The sequence below is a fragment of the Neocloeon triangulifer genome, unplaced genomic scaffold, assembly GCF_031216515.1.
Source record: "Neocloeon triangulifer isolate White Clay Creek 2 clone unplaced genomic scaffold, ASM3121651v1 ptg000012l, whole genome shotgun sequence".
In the NCBI taxonomy this organism is placed as follows: domain Eukaryota; kingdom Metazoa; phylum Arthropoda; class Insecta; order Ephemeroptera; family Baetidae; genus Neocloeon; species Neocloeon triangulifer.
The window spans coordinates 354885-370383 of record NW_026775554.1 but is presented as its reverse complement, the minus strand read 5'-3'; the positions used below and the strand labels follow the sequence as shown (position 1 = coordinate 370383).

Genomic DNA, 15499 nt, shown 5'->3' with positions numbered 1-15499 from the left:
CCGCTTTTCGGAACTAATCTCAGCTATGGATATGGATGGATATTGTAATCTCAGCGTCTCGTTTGAAAACTAACAAGGAACAAGTCTAAAAAAATGTTGTTATTTAAGTGAATTAACCCTGAATTACACGCAGTTGTGATAATTTCAGTGATAAGGAAGCTTTAAATAAAAAAATTCTGGAAATCAAACAGATATTTTCAGAGAATCATGGATTTGCGGCTCTTAATTTTCTTGTTGTTTTCAATGTTTACATTTTGCTGCTGCAAACAAGAAACTAAAAAAATTGGTAATTAAATTGAATTGAATTATACTATTTCACAATCAATTCTTCAAGAACAAAAAAATCTATTTTTCCTTATTATTCTAATTTTAAAATAATTTCTATAGCTGTCATCGGCGGAGGAATTGGCGGAACAGCGACAGCATACTTTCTGAGAAACTTTCTGCATCCCCAGCCGAAGGTCGATGTCTTTGAGGATGACGAAGTAAAATTTTTACTATTACATAATCTGGAAAAATTTATTTTTATATTTGAGGTCGGAGGTCGATTGGCCCTGGCCACGGTCGGAGGGAAGCAGTACGAGCTCGGTGGTGCCATCATCCACCCCCGCAACAAACACGCTGTCACTTTGGTCCAGGAACTAGGTAAAAATATTCGCTTTCATTAGAAATCTGAATTATAATTGCAAAAACTAATTTCAGGATTGAAACGCAGGGCCGAGCCTCCTGCCTCGAAAGTGAGTCTGTTCGACGGGGAAAAGGTGGTCTTCGAGGAGAGTGGCTGGAGCGTCGTCGACCTGGCCAGGATGGCGTGGCGGTACGGCCCGATGACCCTTTACAACGCCAACTCGCAGCTCCAGCAGATGCTTGCCAACTTTGACAAGTGAAAACTCTTTCGAATCGAATATTTTTAAATAACTTTTTTTTTAATTCAGGATTTACGCGGCCCAGGAGAAAGGGCAGTGCTTCGAAAGGGTGTCGGACCTTTTGTCCGCCATGTCCCCGACCTTCCCCAACATGACCACCGAGTCCGCCGAGACCATCGAGGGCATCTCGCCCGAGTTCCTCAGGGAAATCGTGGGCGCGGCCCTCAGGGTCAACTACGCCCAGTACGTGCAAAACGCGACCAAGTTTGTGACTTTCGTGTCCCTGGCAGGGTCAGAGGGTGACCTTTGGGCCGTTGAAGGAGGAAATCAGCGCCTCCCGTACCAATTGCTGGCCGCCGCGGACGCCTTCCTCGTTCCGCACAAGGTCGACAGAATTGAACCAGCGCCCTCAGGATCAGGGTACACCCTGTATTGGGACTCAGGTAGTGAGCAAAAAAGGTCATACAAATTATCAAAGCGAAGCTCTGAAATGAAGGACCAGTTTTCAATTTTGTGGTGCAAGTCAATCAGCATTTTTAGAAGAAGAAAAACAGTAAAAAAAAATCTGATTTGATCAGTTTTGATAAAAAGATGGATTACATTTATTGAAATTAATTATAATAAATTTAAATATAACACATATTTAACAACGATTGTCATAATTAATGAGTAGAAAGAATTCCAAATTGCTGAAATTTTACACAATTTTTTAAATTCTCAAATTCTGATCTAATCTAACTAACTTACTCTAGTATCTCATTTTCTTATAAAATTCAAGCATAATCAATTAATTTTTAACCCAATTTTGAGTACAAAGAGTTCTCAAATGACAGAGTTTGAATCATTTGAAATCCCTGATCAATGTATCAATTTGATTTATTTTATTCTTTTGCAGTTTCCGACGTTTACGACGCTGTGATAATTGCGACGCCCCTGAATGGGACTCTCGGTCTTCCGGTAGAGGCGTCCGTCACCGTGCGGCCCATGGAGGACGTGTGGGTGACGCTGGTGGAGGCGTCCGGCATCAACCCAAGTGCCTTTGGCCAGCCCGTGGACGAGGTCATCGCCGTGGGCCCCGCGTGGCTCAACTCGATGAGCAAAGTCTGGCCCGTCGACTCAACCAAACCAGAAAAGCCAGTCTACAAGGTGCGATTTTAAAGACCCACATTTGTAAATTTTTTTATACCTGAATTGGTTACAAGGTGATCTTTTATAACCAAAACTGAAATCGCGATCAAAAAATTCGCACCCTGAAGGGTTGTTTCAAGGTATCAAGTCTTCGCGCCAGAAGTATTTGAACCTTTGCTTGGGATTCAAAACACATTTCCCATCTGTTTACCTTAATTTATTGATTTTTAAATCGTGAATAACTTTCCTGAAGGTTCAAATACACTTGGCAGGAAAAGACGAATCCTTTGTTTGAAGCTTGAGGGTTTATATTTTCCAATTTGGCGTTTCTGACTGAGCATCTCATAAAATTTCCTCTTCTCTCACATTGAGAATTAAAAAAATTGCCATTTTTTCTTTGAACAAATAATTTTGTTTTTAGATCTTTTCGGCAAGTAAACCGAGCGAGGCGCAGTTGGCCGAGGTGCTGGAGGGGGTGGGGGAGACGCGGCAGCACCTGTGGCCGGCGTACCCGCACTACGACTGGTCGGACAATGCGGACGCGCCGTTCGCGCTGCTGCCGGGCCTGATCCACAACAACGCCATCGAGTGGGCCGCCAGCGCCATGGAGATGAGTCTGGTGTCGGCCAGGAATGCGGCCAACTGCGCGGCCCACCACTTGGGCCTCTCCACGTCCGCGGCGGCCAGCAGGGACGAGCTTTGACACTTGCTCATTTCACTAGTCTTGCTTTATTTATTAATTTAGTCTTTTTCAAGCATATCAAGCCACTGATCGGTCAAAATTTAATTAGCTAAATACCGGAATTTTGCATTTTGGGAACAATTTTTAGCAAATTCCAAAATTTGGGCCAATTTCATTCGTCTTTATTCTGCAAACACAAAAAATGCCAACTTGGATTTTTTGCAAAAGACTTCATTTTAATTAAATCTACTAAATGATCTCCATTATTTCTGCAGCATAATGAATTTACTTGATTCCAAGTTATTTGCTTTTTGTTTTCGTGATGAATAAAGTTTTGCTTCATCGATTGCCAGACAAGTTAATAATTTGAGCGCTCGCGGTGAAAAATCGTGGAGCATGAATGCTTTAAAGATGCCGATGACGTCACAAGCGTAAAGCCGTGGGTGCTAAATTTGCATCACCGGGCGGGCGAATATTAAATGGTTTTGTGTCCGGCGGGAAAGAGGCTCGTTTATTCGAGGGTCAGCTGAACACCTTGTTGCCTTTCAACGTGAAAACAGAGCTGAAAACGGAAATGAGATGAAAACGTCACAAGTTGTTGATTATAGTAGTCATTTTTTTATGAGATTAGAGCTGCTTAAAGAGAGAATCGTTTTGTTTAAAGATAAATGAGTTGAGAGAGACAAACACGAATCGTGTTACTTTTTTTTCTTTGAATTTATTATTTATTCAGTGTTATTCGACTGCAAAGCGATCAGTAACAGCATCATCTGTACATCGGCGGCGGCGAGTCAAGAGGCGCGCACGCCGTCGAGAGCCATTTTTGTTTGAGTGTTAAAAAGGCAGACCCAATTAGCAGCGCAATTAGCAATGCGGCAGAAAACCACCTCGGCGGCGCCCCCCGCACATAAAACAAACCAGACGCCGCGCCCTTGCTTATCCGCCAATGCAAATTTTATGCCCTTGTAATTGCAAAATGTAAAGAAATTTTACAACCGTGCAGCTATTAAAAATTTAATCAAAAAGTGATTATAAAGCTTTTTATTAATAAGACCAAAAAAGACTTACAATTAATAGTTTTTACACTACCTGCGCTAAAGTTGGCTTTACGAATTTAAAGATAGTGGTTTTAAAAGTCCAAAACACTAAATAATTTTATTTGATAATGTGAAAGTAGACAAAATTTTGTGACCAAAATTGATATTACGATCAAAATATTCAGTTTTGAATTTCAAAATCACTAATTCTTGATTTTTCAAGATTATTCATAAAAAAATCGTCCACTTTCACTTATTTTAGGAATTGTTTGATTAAATTGAAATTCAGTCTAACTCGATGACGAACGCAGCGTCAATGGCCTCGATGAGTTCGACCCTGCGCACGGTGGTTCGCGCAGGCCGCGCGCTGACGACGCAGAGGGCGACGCAGGCGGCGAGCGCTACGCAGAAAGCGAGCGCGAGGACGGCGGCGGCGACGTAGCTGCGCTGAACGCCGACGCTGAGGTCCGCGTCGGTGGCGACGCACGTGGAGGCGAGCGTGACGTCTGCGTCGAGGGTGAGCGCGAAGCAGTAGGGGGTGGCGGGGCGCAGGCCGTGCACCGTGTACGAGTGTGCGCGCGGCGCGGCCGGAAACGCGGGAGACGCACTGCGCATGCGCGACGCGTCGGCGCCCCAGCGCAGCACGTAGGGCGCGTTTCCGCTCATGTTCCACGCGAGCGTGACGAACGTGGCGCTCGCGCTCAGCACGAACAGACGCACGTTGGGGTCGGTGACGCTGAGCTGGACGCTGCGTCGCGACGCGCCGACGCCGCTCGACGCCTCGCACGTCAGCAGGCCGCTGTCGTTGCGTCGCGCCGGCTGCAGCCGCAGCAGCGACGCGTTCGAAGCCACGCCCCCGTCCGCGCGCAGCCAACGCACGCGTTCGGCGCCCAACGCGACGCAACGTAGCTCGATTGCCGCGCCCAGTGCGACGGCGGCCTCCTCCGGAAACAGTGGCAGCACCAGCGGCGCGCAAGACGCGTCTGCGCACATCGAAGCGTTCAGCCAGAGCAGGACGCAGTGGCACACGAACGCGTTGTGCGTCGCGTCAAGCGTCACGTCCACCCAAGACGCAGGTTCTTCGAAGGCGAGAAGCGCGTTCCAGCTGACGTTGACGTTGCGTAGAAGCGGCAGTGACGCGTCAAACGCACCTGCGAACATTAGATTTTTTAAGATAAAATCGATAAATTAAGATGTTGTTTATATTAGCCATATTAGCATAAAAATCTCTATATATATATAGTACACATTAAGATTAAATAAATGCTACAAAAAATATTTATTTCATGGAATCGGCAAAATTTATTTTCAGTGTAGATTCCAGGCTCATTATTTTTCTCAATTTTTCTTTGTGATCTGTGCATATAACATGTATGTGTAATATTTGTCGGACAAGAATAAACAACAATAATAATAATAATAATTTAAAGATGAAAGATTAAACTTACACTGAAAATAAACTTCCTGAAGTTTCCCGAAAAGAACTGTAAATTTTTGTAGCCGCGAGATAATATTTTATGATTTTATTTTGCCGCCTTGATCAGGGTGATTTGAACTATGAACAGGGTTTGATGAAATTTTATTGATTTCAGTAATTTTTACGCACCAGCCGGCAGGAAACGCAAGCGTGGGCTGTGCGTGAGCGTGACGTTGACGAGAAAGGGCATGAAGCGGAAGGCGCTTGCGTCGACGCGTTCCAACTGGCCTGAGAGATCCAGGGCGGCCACCCTGACGTCATCCAGGTCACCGGGTTGAAGGTGGCAAACGGCGTTGAACGCAAGGTCGACGCTGCGCACGAAGACGGCCCTGCGTAAGGCGTCGCTCGGGACGCGTCTCAGCGCGTTGTGCGAGAGATCAAGCAGCGCAGAGACGACGACGCCGTCCAGGACGTTGGCGTCGACGCGCACCAGCCGGTTGTGCGCGAGGTGCACGTGCGTCAGGGTGCGTCTGGCCACGCCCAGCGCCGGCAGGGTGGCCAGGGCGTTGTGCGAAAGGTCGAGGACGGCGAGGCGCGGCGCGTCGGCCAGGAAGAGCGCCGGCAGCGCCACCAACGCGTTGCGGCTCAGGTTGAGCGTGCGCAGCTGCGGCAGACGCAGCGCAGGTGGCAGCACCCGCAGCGAGTTGCGTGACACGTCCAGCAAGACGAGACGCGGCGCTGCGATCGGCGGCAGCGCGTGCAGCCGGTTCGAGCGCAGCGTCAGTTGACGCAGCAGCGGCGCCTCGAGCGTCGCGTTCAGCGTCTCGACGCCGGCGTCCGTGAGGTCGACGACCTCGAGCGTGCGCGGCAGCGACAGGTGGCGCACCGCCGAGCAGTTGCGCGTGACGTCACACGCGGCGGCGCGGCAACGCTGCGTCGGGGGGCCGAGCAGCAGCAGCACCACCGCCCCGACCGACGGCCACATCGCGACTGAGAAAAGCTGCTAATTTTTCGCTCTTGCTCCACCCCGCGCGAATCGATTCCCGCCCTTGCAGCTCGCGGCAAAATAAAACTCCGCAGCGCACCGTATTGTCAGCCTTTGTTCGGAAAAAAACTTTGCTTTTAATAACGGAGTTGCAAACAAATTTATTCACCCTGTTCCTTCCGCTCGACAGATCCAAACAATTTTTGCCCACTTTCGTCGTTCTAAGTTTAACATTCAAATAGTTAAATTTAATAAGAATTATAAATATCAAAGCAAGACCACTTAAACTTTTAAAATTACAGGTTCCATTGTTGAATCAATCATAAAAAATTGCTACTTCAAATAGAAGTTCTTTTTTTCTTAAGAGGGCATTTTAATTAAATTGCGAACCTTTTTATTTTCAAATGTAAAATAAAACAATTTTGGAAAGCAAAATGTTTCAGTAATAATTACCATTGGAATTGTATATTAACACACAAGAAGTGCCGCATTCTTATGTTGCCTCACTCCTAATCGCCTCCCTCATCTTAGAAAAGAACTCCTCGTAATGATGCAAATTGTGCCTGAGTTTAAAATTTTAAAGTTAAATTATATTAAAAAGAAGAAAGCATACATCATGAGTAAGACGGATCCGAGCAGTTCTTGGGTGACCAGCAAGTGGTGGAGGTAGGCCTTGGTGTGGTTCCTGCAGGTCACGCACTTGCACCCCTCCAAAATGGGCTCCAAACAGTCAAAGTACTTTTTCTCCTTGAGACTGATTTCGTAAACTTTAGACTCGCTATTCTCCTTTTCCTCGCAACTGTAGCTGAAACTGTTTGAAAATTAACATATTTATCAGAAATTTTACTTAATAAAGGTACCTTTTTGAGTGTGGGTCGAAGCCGAAGGTGAGGGCCGCGCCCCTTTCGGCGGCCGCGGTTGGCAAGGACGAGTCGAACACGTCGACCCCCTCTCGGACAAAACGCCACAAGGCCTCGGGGGCCCAGCAGCCGGGCAGCAGCCGCACCTTCCCCTCCGGCAGAAGCTTCTGAATTCAAAATTTAAAAAAAAACCTTCACATATTTTTTCAAGGCTTACGAGGGTGTCCCTGAGCAGGGAGGCGACGAGGTCAGGGTCAGCGGCCTCTCCGTGGGTCAGGGCGGCGTCAAAACCTTCAAGGACAAACCCATCGACAGCCTCTCCTGCCAGCTCCTTGGCCATCTGCAGGCGGCTCTCGGCACTGAAGCCGCCAACCAGTGAGGCCAAAATGCAAGACTTGCCCAAGACCTGCAAGAAGTTCAGTTTTAATAAAATTTCAATCGAAAGAGATTAAATTGCACAAAATCAAACTTTATATCTCATTGTTAATCATGATTTTTAATTAAAAGGTGGAAAAAATGAAAAATTAATTTATAGAAATAAAGAGATCAAATCTTTTTAAATAAACGTCATGATCATAGTGCTTTGTATAGATAAATTGGAATTTAAAAAAAAATTATGTTTGGAGCAAATTTTCCAACAACTTTGAGGAAAATGAATACCTCTGAAGATTTGTGTCTGTCAAGGCAGTACTGGAAAAATTGCATGCTCGTGTTGACCGAGTGAAGGGCACGTTTGTTGCTGCCTGAGGAATTAGTGTCCGAGTCGCAAAGGGTTTGGTACATGTCCGGTCTCAGGGCCTCAACAATGTCCATGTACCTGCGAGTTGAGTTGAAGATCAGGTGAAGTTTTAATTGAAAATATATTTACGATTTGGGCGTGACGTTTTCTCTGCCCGAATTGGTCCAAACCGCCACCGAATTCTTGTTGTTGAATTTGCCAGGCAAGGTGGTCAGCGGGTCGTTGACACAGCAGAAGGTCAAACTCTCCTGAGGATGAAACTTTAAAAAAGAGCCAAATTTAAAAGAGAAATCTACCTTCATCCCAATGAACTCCGCAACGTTCATTTTGGAGAGGGTGGTGCCGGGGAGCGCCCTCAGGTTGGAGGCGAGCGGAAGTTGCAGGGCGAGGGTCTTCGAGGTCAGCAGACTCAGGGTCTCGTGGGTCAGGTGGGGCACAGTTCCACCCTGAGAAGATAACACGATACATTTTAGTATTCAAACGTGAATTGAAGAAGCCAATTCCTCTCGACTTTCCGAAGGTGGAAAAAGGTTTACCTTGGTCGTGAGCAGCATCAAAGGCGTTTCGAACACTGCCGAGGGAATTCTGTCCACCTCCGCGATTGACCCCAGCCGGCCCGACTTGGTGATGCACCCCAGGCTGAACTTCATTTTCCGAGAGTGAGAATAATTGGAATGAGACGCAAAAACCGTGATTTTCGAGCGAATTTGTAGCTCGAAATTGTTTGTTTTCCTTTTCGTCGGGCCTCGGGCCGGCTGAACATGCCATGCACATGTGTGATTGTTTACGCTCGAAGGTGAGCACTGATTGGACGAGCAATTCTTTGAGAGTGAAAACAGCCAATGAAATGCGAGGAGAGACGGAATCGGCCAATCAGACTCGATTGCAAGCTTGTGGCTTCTTCCGATTGGCGCACACAGTGGCGGCAAATTCATAGGACCTTAAAAAAGGGTCATTTGCGCGCGAAAAGAATATTCCTGGGTCGCGGTGAAGGGTAACTTTGCACCTCACATATGACATACAGTGACATACTCCGGTCAAAGTTGAGGATATTGATGAGATATACATCACATTACCGTTAGTTTCGAAGCGACTTTCATAAATTTTTTACTGTAAATTGAATTGTGGGCGTTTTACGGGAAATTTTGAAAAAACTAATAAGCCTGGTTAATCTCAGCTTTAGTGGATGTAGAAAAATTGTCCGGATTCGGCTAAACTCGTCTTATCAAGCTCTAAAAACTTTGCTTTGCAAAAGTTTGGGCTAAAGATCAAAGTAATAATAATTAAAAATTAACAAATTTAATTTAATCATTAATGTGTGTTACTTTGTATTCTTTTAATTAATTTTAATTCAGAATAAATGGCAGGAAGTTTTGTATTTTGATTGAGGATTATTATTGTTAACAAAAAATCAAGATCTGAGGTTTGCGGTCGAGATATTTTATTATTTCACATCAGGTTTTCTTTGCCTTTGCTTCCAATTAATTTTATCCTATTTTCTGACGCACGTACGAGTCTTGGGATATCCAATCAAAAGTTTATTAAAATCTAAAAATAAGTGCAGATTATATATAATTGCTAATCTGAAAAAACAACATTAGTGCGCGGCATTGGGAGTCAATTTAAAATTTAATTGAACCATTTTTCTGATCACAAAAATTCTCACAATTTTAAATTTTTACTTAATTTTCTTTTGCAATGGCCTACATATTTGTCTCAAATTATTTCAATTCCCTTAAAAGTTTTGATCTGGTAAATAGAAAAATAGCTTCAATTTTGAAACAAAAAAGTAAATTTTTAGTCTAAACTTTGATTGAGTCCTTAATTTTGAAATTTCATCACATTTTAAATATCGAATTTATCCAGGTCAACGCAGATGAGGGTCCTGAAAAATTCAAACTTCATAGTCGACCTTTGTTCTAGTCCTGAAATATCGAATTGATCCAGGTCTTCGCAGATAGTCCTGTGTCAATTTCAAATTTTTAGTTGTCTTTTGAATGAGTCCTTAATTTTGATATTTCGTTTACCCTGAAATTTTCAGACTGATTCTTGTCATCACTGATAGTCCTGCGAGTCCTGCATCATTTTCAACTGTTTAATCGTCTTTTAAAGAGTCCTAAATTTTGAAATTTCATCTCATTTTCATTATCAAATTGTTTCGGGTCAACGCAGGGGGTCCTGAAGAATTTAAACTTTTTAGTCGAACATTGATCTAGTACTGAAATATCGAATTGATCCAGGTCTTTGCTGATAGATAGTCCTGCATCAATTCCAACTTAGGGGCTATAATTAAAATTCCTTAATTCCTTAAGTTTTTGCTAAACAAAATAAAAAAAATGCTTCGATTAGGAAACATAAACTTTTTGAAAATTAAAAAACGTGTTGAAATGCAATTTTTTAATTTACTTAAATACATATAAATAACAATAAATAATTATATTTTGCATAATAAAAAACATGAAAATTTGTTTTCGACGCATTAAAAATATCAACTATAAATTCATAGAAAAGTCCATAGGGAGCTCAATCTGTAATGAATATGTTGGTGGATCAATCCTTAAAGTGTGCCGTTTTGATAACTATAGTCTTATAATTTTCAATATTACAAAGATTATTTAAATACTTACTCAAGAAAAGACTAATTTTAAAACAAAAAACGAGACTGTGTACTTCTCTGGAAGAACTCCAAATTTAATGAATTTAGAAAATATTTGTATTGTCTCAATTTTCAAGGAGAGGGGATTTAGAATTTTATTTTCATGTTAGACAATTTAAAATAATTTATATATATGCTTTATTTTTTCAAATTGCTTCAATCCGTGATTATTTTCGTTATTTTATCAGGCTTTGCTGCGCGCCAGGCGATAAAGTTTGTCGCCCGGTTTTTCTATATCAAGCAGAAAGAAACTATAATTATTTTTTTCTCGATTAGCGCCGCTACTAATCTGGAAAAGCCGACGGAAGGGCGCGTCTATCGAAAGCATAATAAAAGCGGGGCCGATTTCGTTCTTTTGACCAAAGCAAGGACATGGATGCGGTGGTCGTTTACGATGACGTCAAACCTGGTCCGTCCAACGCCCAGGAACACGACGAGGGCAGGGTCACGATCCGGTTGCGAAAGAAAAGGGAGGTCAAGGAGCAGCAAGGGTGTTCGACCTTGACCCTGAGCGTGGCCTTGGCCCTCAGCATCGTCTTCGCCGTTTTCAGCACCGGCCTCCTCAACTACTTCCTCTTCTCCACCAAAGTAAGAAAAAAGCATTAAGAATTTTTTATTTATTTTCTTAATAATTGTCTTATTTATGTCATGGAAATTGGAAAAATACCTGAAAATCAAATAAATCTATAAATAAAAATGTGGTGGAAATTTAAACTTCTTTGAGTGCTGCAGAAGATATAAAAAAAATTTAACTTACTGACATGTTATATAAAAGGTCAATCTCTGGTCAAATGCTTCATTTACATATTAAAAAACGATACAGGGGAAAAATATAAACGTTGACCCAATTTTAGGCGTGCAAGGGAGGAGAGTGGCTGACGCGGCCGTGCAGAAGCAGTTTTCGACCTTTTCTAGTCAGGTCAGAAGACAGGCCGGAAATAATATCTGTTCTTTCAGGCGCAGGCGGAGAGTCAGATTCTAATGCTGAATTTGAGTGAAACAATGAAGTCACGTCGAATCGGTCAAATTGTCCGCCAATAAACACCGCGAAGAAGTATTTTTTTTTTTTAAACAAAATTTATTTAACAGAAGTATGAAAATTTTCTGCTTCACCAGAGGATGATTCAACCAATTCTTTTCTTGAAACTGAGACCAAAAAAAATGTTGATGTTGTTAAATGAAAAATAATTCAAAATCTGACTTAATGTAATCAACAAATTATTCACATTCCATTGAATTGAATTTTTGACAAATCAATTATTTGTAACAAAAATTATTTGAAATTTGAATTTTAATAAAAATTCATTAAATTTCAGGTGGCTGAAGAGAGCAAAGTGATGATTGAGAATTTGAACAAATCACTGGCAAGTCAAATTGGATCAGCCAAGGTGTCCTTTGAGAAGCATCTGGAACATGTATGAAAAGAAATCAAAGAATTTTCTGAGTTTTATGTTATAAATAAATTTTACTTCCAGGCGGCGGAACAGAATCGCGTGTTGACGCAGAAATTGCAAAATATTAGCGAGGAAAATCAAAAGAGGCAAATTGAGTCCGAAAAAAGTATTCAAAAGGTATAAGGAACAAATTTTGAGTAGAAATTTACAATAAAAATTCCTTTTCTGAATTCAAACCCAGGAAAAGTCAGAGATGCGTTTTTTTTTCATTAAAGAAAGGCGGGTAATCTAATTTTTTTTTCTATATAAAATAAATAATTAGAATTAAATTAGTACTTGTGACTAATCGTCCTGACGTGGAATTACGTTCCGAGACAACGAGATATTTGAGACAAAGCCGGTGTAAAAAAGTTAGAAAAATTCCTGTTGTGATAATAAACAATTTTAATTGAGGGCGAAAATTTCCCAAAATTAAAATTCTTTAAAACCACCCCAATCTGTCCGTATTGTTTTGTGCTGGACAGCTGTTTCGGCTATTGAAGCCTCATCAGCAGCACTTTGCCTAGCAAATCAAATTCCACCCGCAGCGAGCTGCGAGAAGATGTTGCTTTGCTCGGCGCACAAATACGACTGCTGGCTGCTTCTCGGCAACCTGCAGAGGAACGAAAAGAGAGAGCTCGCGGCCTTCACCAGCGAACCACCCCCTCGTCCGACTCTTTCTTCCTTTTAAACACAACGAACAATGTCTCATCTCAGGGAGCGGCGGTTGCCACCCAAGCCACGCAAAACCGGAGTGATATTTTGCGCCCCGAAAGCTGATCGCGGCTTGCGATTTTCAACAGCAATGGGTTAAGCGGCAACGCAATTAAGGGGCTGCCACTTAGTTTTCCACCACGTATGGAAATAGTTTTTTGAGAATTTAAAACCCAAAGAAACCACTCGAAACGGGAAATAATTAAATTAGTACTTGTGACTAATCGTCCTGACGTGGAATTACGTTCCGTTCGTTGTGTTTAAAAGGAAGAAAGAGTCGGACGAGGGGGTGGTTCGCTGGTGAAGGCCGCGAGCTCTCTCTTTTTCGTTCCTCTGCAGGTTGCCGAGAAGCAGCCGCAGTCGTATTTGTGCGCCGAGCAAAGCAACATCTTCTCGCAGCTCGCTGCGGGTGGAATTTGATTTGCTAGGCAAAGTGCTGCTGATGAGGCTTCAATAGCCGAAACAGCTGTCCAGCACAAAACAATACGGACAGATTGGGGTGGTTTTAAAGAATTTTAATTTTGGGAAATTTTCGCCCTCAATTAAAATTGTTTATTATCACAACAGGAATTTTTCTAACTTTTTTACACCGGCTTTGTCTCAAATATCTCGTTGTCTCGGAACGTAATTCCACGTCAGGACGATTAGTCACAAGTACTAATTTAATTATTTCCCGTTTCGAGTGGTTTCTTTGGGTTTTAAATTCTCAAATAATTAGAACTATTTATTTTATGTACCGTTAATTTTCTTTATTAACAAGTTTAATTTCTATTTTATTTCCTTCAAACTTTAAAAATTTATTAAGAAATGAACCAAAAAAAAATTGTGGTTCGCAATTTGTTTTTGGGCAATATTTATTTTAAACACTGATTTCATTCATTGGCACTTAAAAGTTTGTAAAAAAATGTATTCAATGAAATAAGATTCTGCTCAAGGTCACCTCAACAGAAATGTATTTGCATCTAAAATGTAGATAAAAATCCAGCTTTTTATGAATAATATATTTTAACACAAAGAAAATAATATTTTATTTGCAAAGAAAGTTTATTTGCCTTCAGGCATTTTATGTCAAATGCATGACTTGTACATTTATTCGATGTAAAAGGGGGAAGAGATAAAAAAATATGTGGACGCGATTGAAGTGAAGCTGGAAAATGTGTCCAAAAGCATAGAGATTCTTCACCAGGTAAATTTTTTTAATTGTTGAAAAAAGATTATTTAATTTCATGTTTTTTCCCAGCTTGATGAAATCCAAATTTTTGTCACATGCGCCCTAGCACGTAAGTTTTTCTTTTAATTGAAGAAAAGCAAAAAATAATTAAATGCAAAACTGAACTTAGTCAATTTGAAGTATCAATAAATTTGCAGGCTCGGCTAAATTGACTCAATTGTCCAACGGCAAGAGATATTTCTTCTCTTATGCAACTATAGTGAGTGATTTCCTTTGTTTGCATTTTTCTCTGAAAACGATAATTTTCGGCAGGCTAATTGGACTGATGCTGAGAAAAGGTGCAAGGGGATGGGCCTGCACCTGGCCACCCTGAGAAACGAAACCGACCTGAACGCGACCTGGGCGGAAGCGAAGAAAAGAACCAGTAAGTAATAAAAAGCACGCGCACTTTAAAAATTGAATCAGTTTTAGCAGAGGTTTTGTTCTTGTTTCGAGATCTGCTGAAAATCGATCTGATTTCAGCGTCTTTTTGGTGGTTGTCAGCGAAAGATTACGGCAATGGCGAAAAATACGACGTTCGCTGGCAGGACGGCTCAGAGTTGGAGGAAAACAGCAACCTGTGGAGGGCCAATAATGTTTACAAAACTGGCTGCGTCTTTTTCTACACTGACAATGCATTCTCCAAAAAATTGAACGGCGCGTTGTGCACCACCAAATTTCGTTTTATTTGCGAACTGCCGAGTGAATGTTACTGACACCGACCATTTTCTGCTTTTCATATACTTTACACTCAGCAGTCTCAGCACTATTCTGCAATCACAAAATTTCAGATCTTAATCACAAATGCCACTTTCAGTCTTCCAGAAAATGTGCACTGTATATTAAAATTTGCCTGTTTTTTTTTTTTTAAATTTCGAACCGTATTTTTGATTGGTCTCTGAATAATTACAAAAATATGGTAAAGTATTTAAGTTTTTGCTTCTGCTGCACTCATTAATTTCAAGTTTCGTATTAACAAAACATAAATACGCATAATATTTTTTAATTTTCAATTCACTTATATTTTTGTAAGAAATATAATACTAATAATATTTAATTTTAAAACTTTTTAATTCTCCACTTCAATTAAATTTCTAAATTTAAATAGCAAATAATTTTCCTTTTGATGAAAAAAAAATCAATTAGTTTCCATTCCTGTCTGCAGCCTAAGGGGACACGAAACTGAATGTATAAAAAAAATTAGTCGTATAATAATTTAATCAAATAAATATATTAATTATAAGAATAGCACTCCTTCATATATAATATATGTTCAAAGTTTTGTTGAGAATAAATTAATTTTCGTAATGTTAAAAAAGTTTTTGATGTACAAAGGGTACAAAGAATGAAGAAGTCAAGACGATCAGACAAAAAGAGGCACCGATCGATTTAGGAGGTGGATAAATCAAACTTAAAACTTTTATGAAAACTCATTATTCAATTTGATATGTACTCCAAGTCCAAGGATCAGGAACAAAAAATTAATAAATTTTTATAGGAATTCTTCAAAAGATCAGAGTACTTTTTTTAATTCACAATAATATTACAAAGTATGATCAGATTGTAATTAAAATTTTACTAGCTTTTTTTTTTGCAAAAAAACGGCAAAAAAGGAGTTTGAATTGCTAAATGAACAAAGAGTCGAAATGCCGTCTTTTCACCAGGAACAATTTGAAATGTTTAAATTAGCTATAAAGCTCATCGCAAACGTCAAACTTTCTATCAAATTTCCCCATCAAATCTCACATGGGAATTATTTTATAACAAAAATT

General features: G+C 41.1%; 3 protein-coding genes across 6 annotated transcripts; 2 read left to right on the top strand and 1 right to left on the bottom strand.

Moving 5' to 3' along the window:
- The first annotated feature begins 11 nt into the window (after positions 1-11).
- Positions 12-3708, top strand: LOC132198033 (prenylcysteine oxidase 1-like). Of its 2 annotated transcripts, XM_059621710.1 has the most exons (8): positions 12-95; positions 149-286; positions 388-485; positions 537-645; positions 703-883; positions 936-1309; positions 1762-2012; positions 2416-3708. In XM_059621710.1, exons 2-8 carry the CDS (start codon positions 208-210, stop codon positions 2695-2697), a joined length of 1374 nt encoding a protein of 457 aa, XP_059477693.1. In that variant the 5' UTR covers positions 12-95; positions 149-207; the 3' UTR covers positions 2698-3708. The 2 variants fall into 2 exon arrangements, with proteins under 2 accessions (XP_059477693.1, XP_059477692.1); XM_059621709.1 differs by having other exon boundaries at positions 18-286; positions 2416-3707.
- On the bottom strand, positions 2824-8489 carry LOC132198032 (queuine tRNA-ribosyltransferase accessory subunit 2-like). 3 transcript variants are annotated; one of them, XM_059621707.1, is made up of 9 exons: positions 8251-8489; positions 8011-8160; positions 7844-7962; positions 7636-7792; positions 7193-7381; positions 6976-7142; positions 6729-6926; positions 6569-6678; positions 2907-3238 (listed from the first exon to the last, which is right to left on the bottom strand). In XM_059621707.1, the coding sequence occupies exons 1-8, from the start codon at positions 8362-8364 to the stop codon at positions 6609-6611; spliced, it is 1164 nt and encodes a 387-aa protein (XP_059477690.1). In that variant the 5' UTR covers positions 8365-8489; the 3' UTR covers positions 2907-3238; positions 6569-6608. The 3 variants fall into 3 exon arrangements, with proteins under 3 accessions (XP_059477688.1, XP_059477690.1, XP_059477689.1); XM_059621706.1 differs by lacking the exon at positions 2907-3238 and adding an exon at positions 4724-4864; XM_059621705.1 differs by lacking the exons at positions 6729-6926; positions 6976-7142; positions 7193-7381; ... (2 more) ...; positions 8011-8160; positions 8251-8489 and having other exon boundaries at positions 2824-4864; positions 5320-6607.
- Positions 8490-9609: 1120 nt separating this feature from the next.
- LOC132196742 (uncharacterized) lies at positions 9610-15193 on the top strand. Its single transcript, XM_059619587.1, has 9 exons — positions 9610-9827; positions 10647-10958; positions 11687-11785; positions 11846-11941; positions 13623-13703; positions 13758-13797; positions 13886-13947; positions 14001-14112; positions 14211-15193. The coding sequence occupies exons 2-9, from the start codon at positions 10743-10745 to the stop codon at positions 14441-14443; spliced, it is 939 nt and encodes a 312-aa protein (XP_059475570.1). The 5' UTR covers positions 9610-9827; positions 10647-10742; the 3' UTR covers positions 14444-15193.
- The last annotated feature ends 306 nt before the right edge of the window (positions 15194-15499 follow it).

Coding starts and splice junctions, on each gene's coding strand:
- LOC132196742 (XM_059619587.1), top strand. CDS start 10,743: ATGGATGCGGTGGTCGTTTACGATGACGTCAAACCTGGTCCGTCCAAC. Junction 11,942..13,622: donor CCGAAAAAAGTATTCAAAAG/GTATAAGGAACA, acceptor TCGATGTAAAAG/GGGGAAGAGATAAAAAAATA. Junction 13,948..14,000: donor TCTTCTCTTATGCAACTATA/GTGAGTGATTTC, acceptor AATTTTCGGCAG/GCTAATTGGACTGATGCTGA.
- LOC132198033 (XM_059621710.1), top strand. CDS start 208: ATGGATTTGCGGCTCTTAATTTTCTTGTTGTTTTCAATGTTTACATTT. Junction 646..702: donor CACTTTGGTCCAGGAACTAG/GTAAAAATATTC, acceptor AACTAATTTCAG/GATTGAAACGCAGGGCCGAG. Junction 1,310..1,761: donor CACCCTGTATTGGGACTCAG/GTAGTGAGCAAA, acceptor ATTCTTTTGCAG/TTTCCGACGTTTACGACGCT.
- LOC132198032 (XM_059621705.1), bottom strand. CDS start 6,115: ATGTGGCCGTCGGTCGGGGCGGTGGTGCTGCTGCTGCTCGGCCCCCCG. Junction 4,865..5,319: donor CTTGCGTTTCCTGCCGGCTG/GTGCGTAAAAAT, acceptor TAATGTTCGCAG/GTGCGTTTGACGCGTCACTG.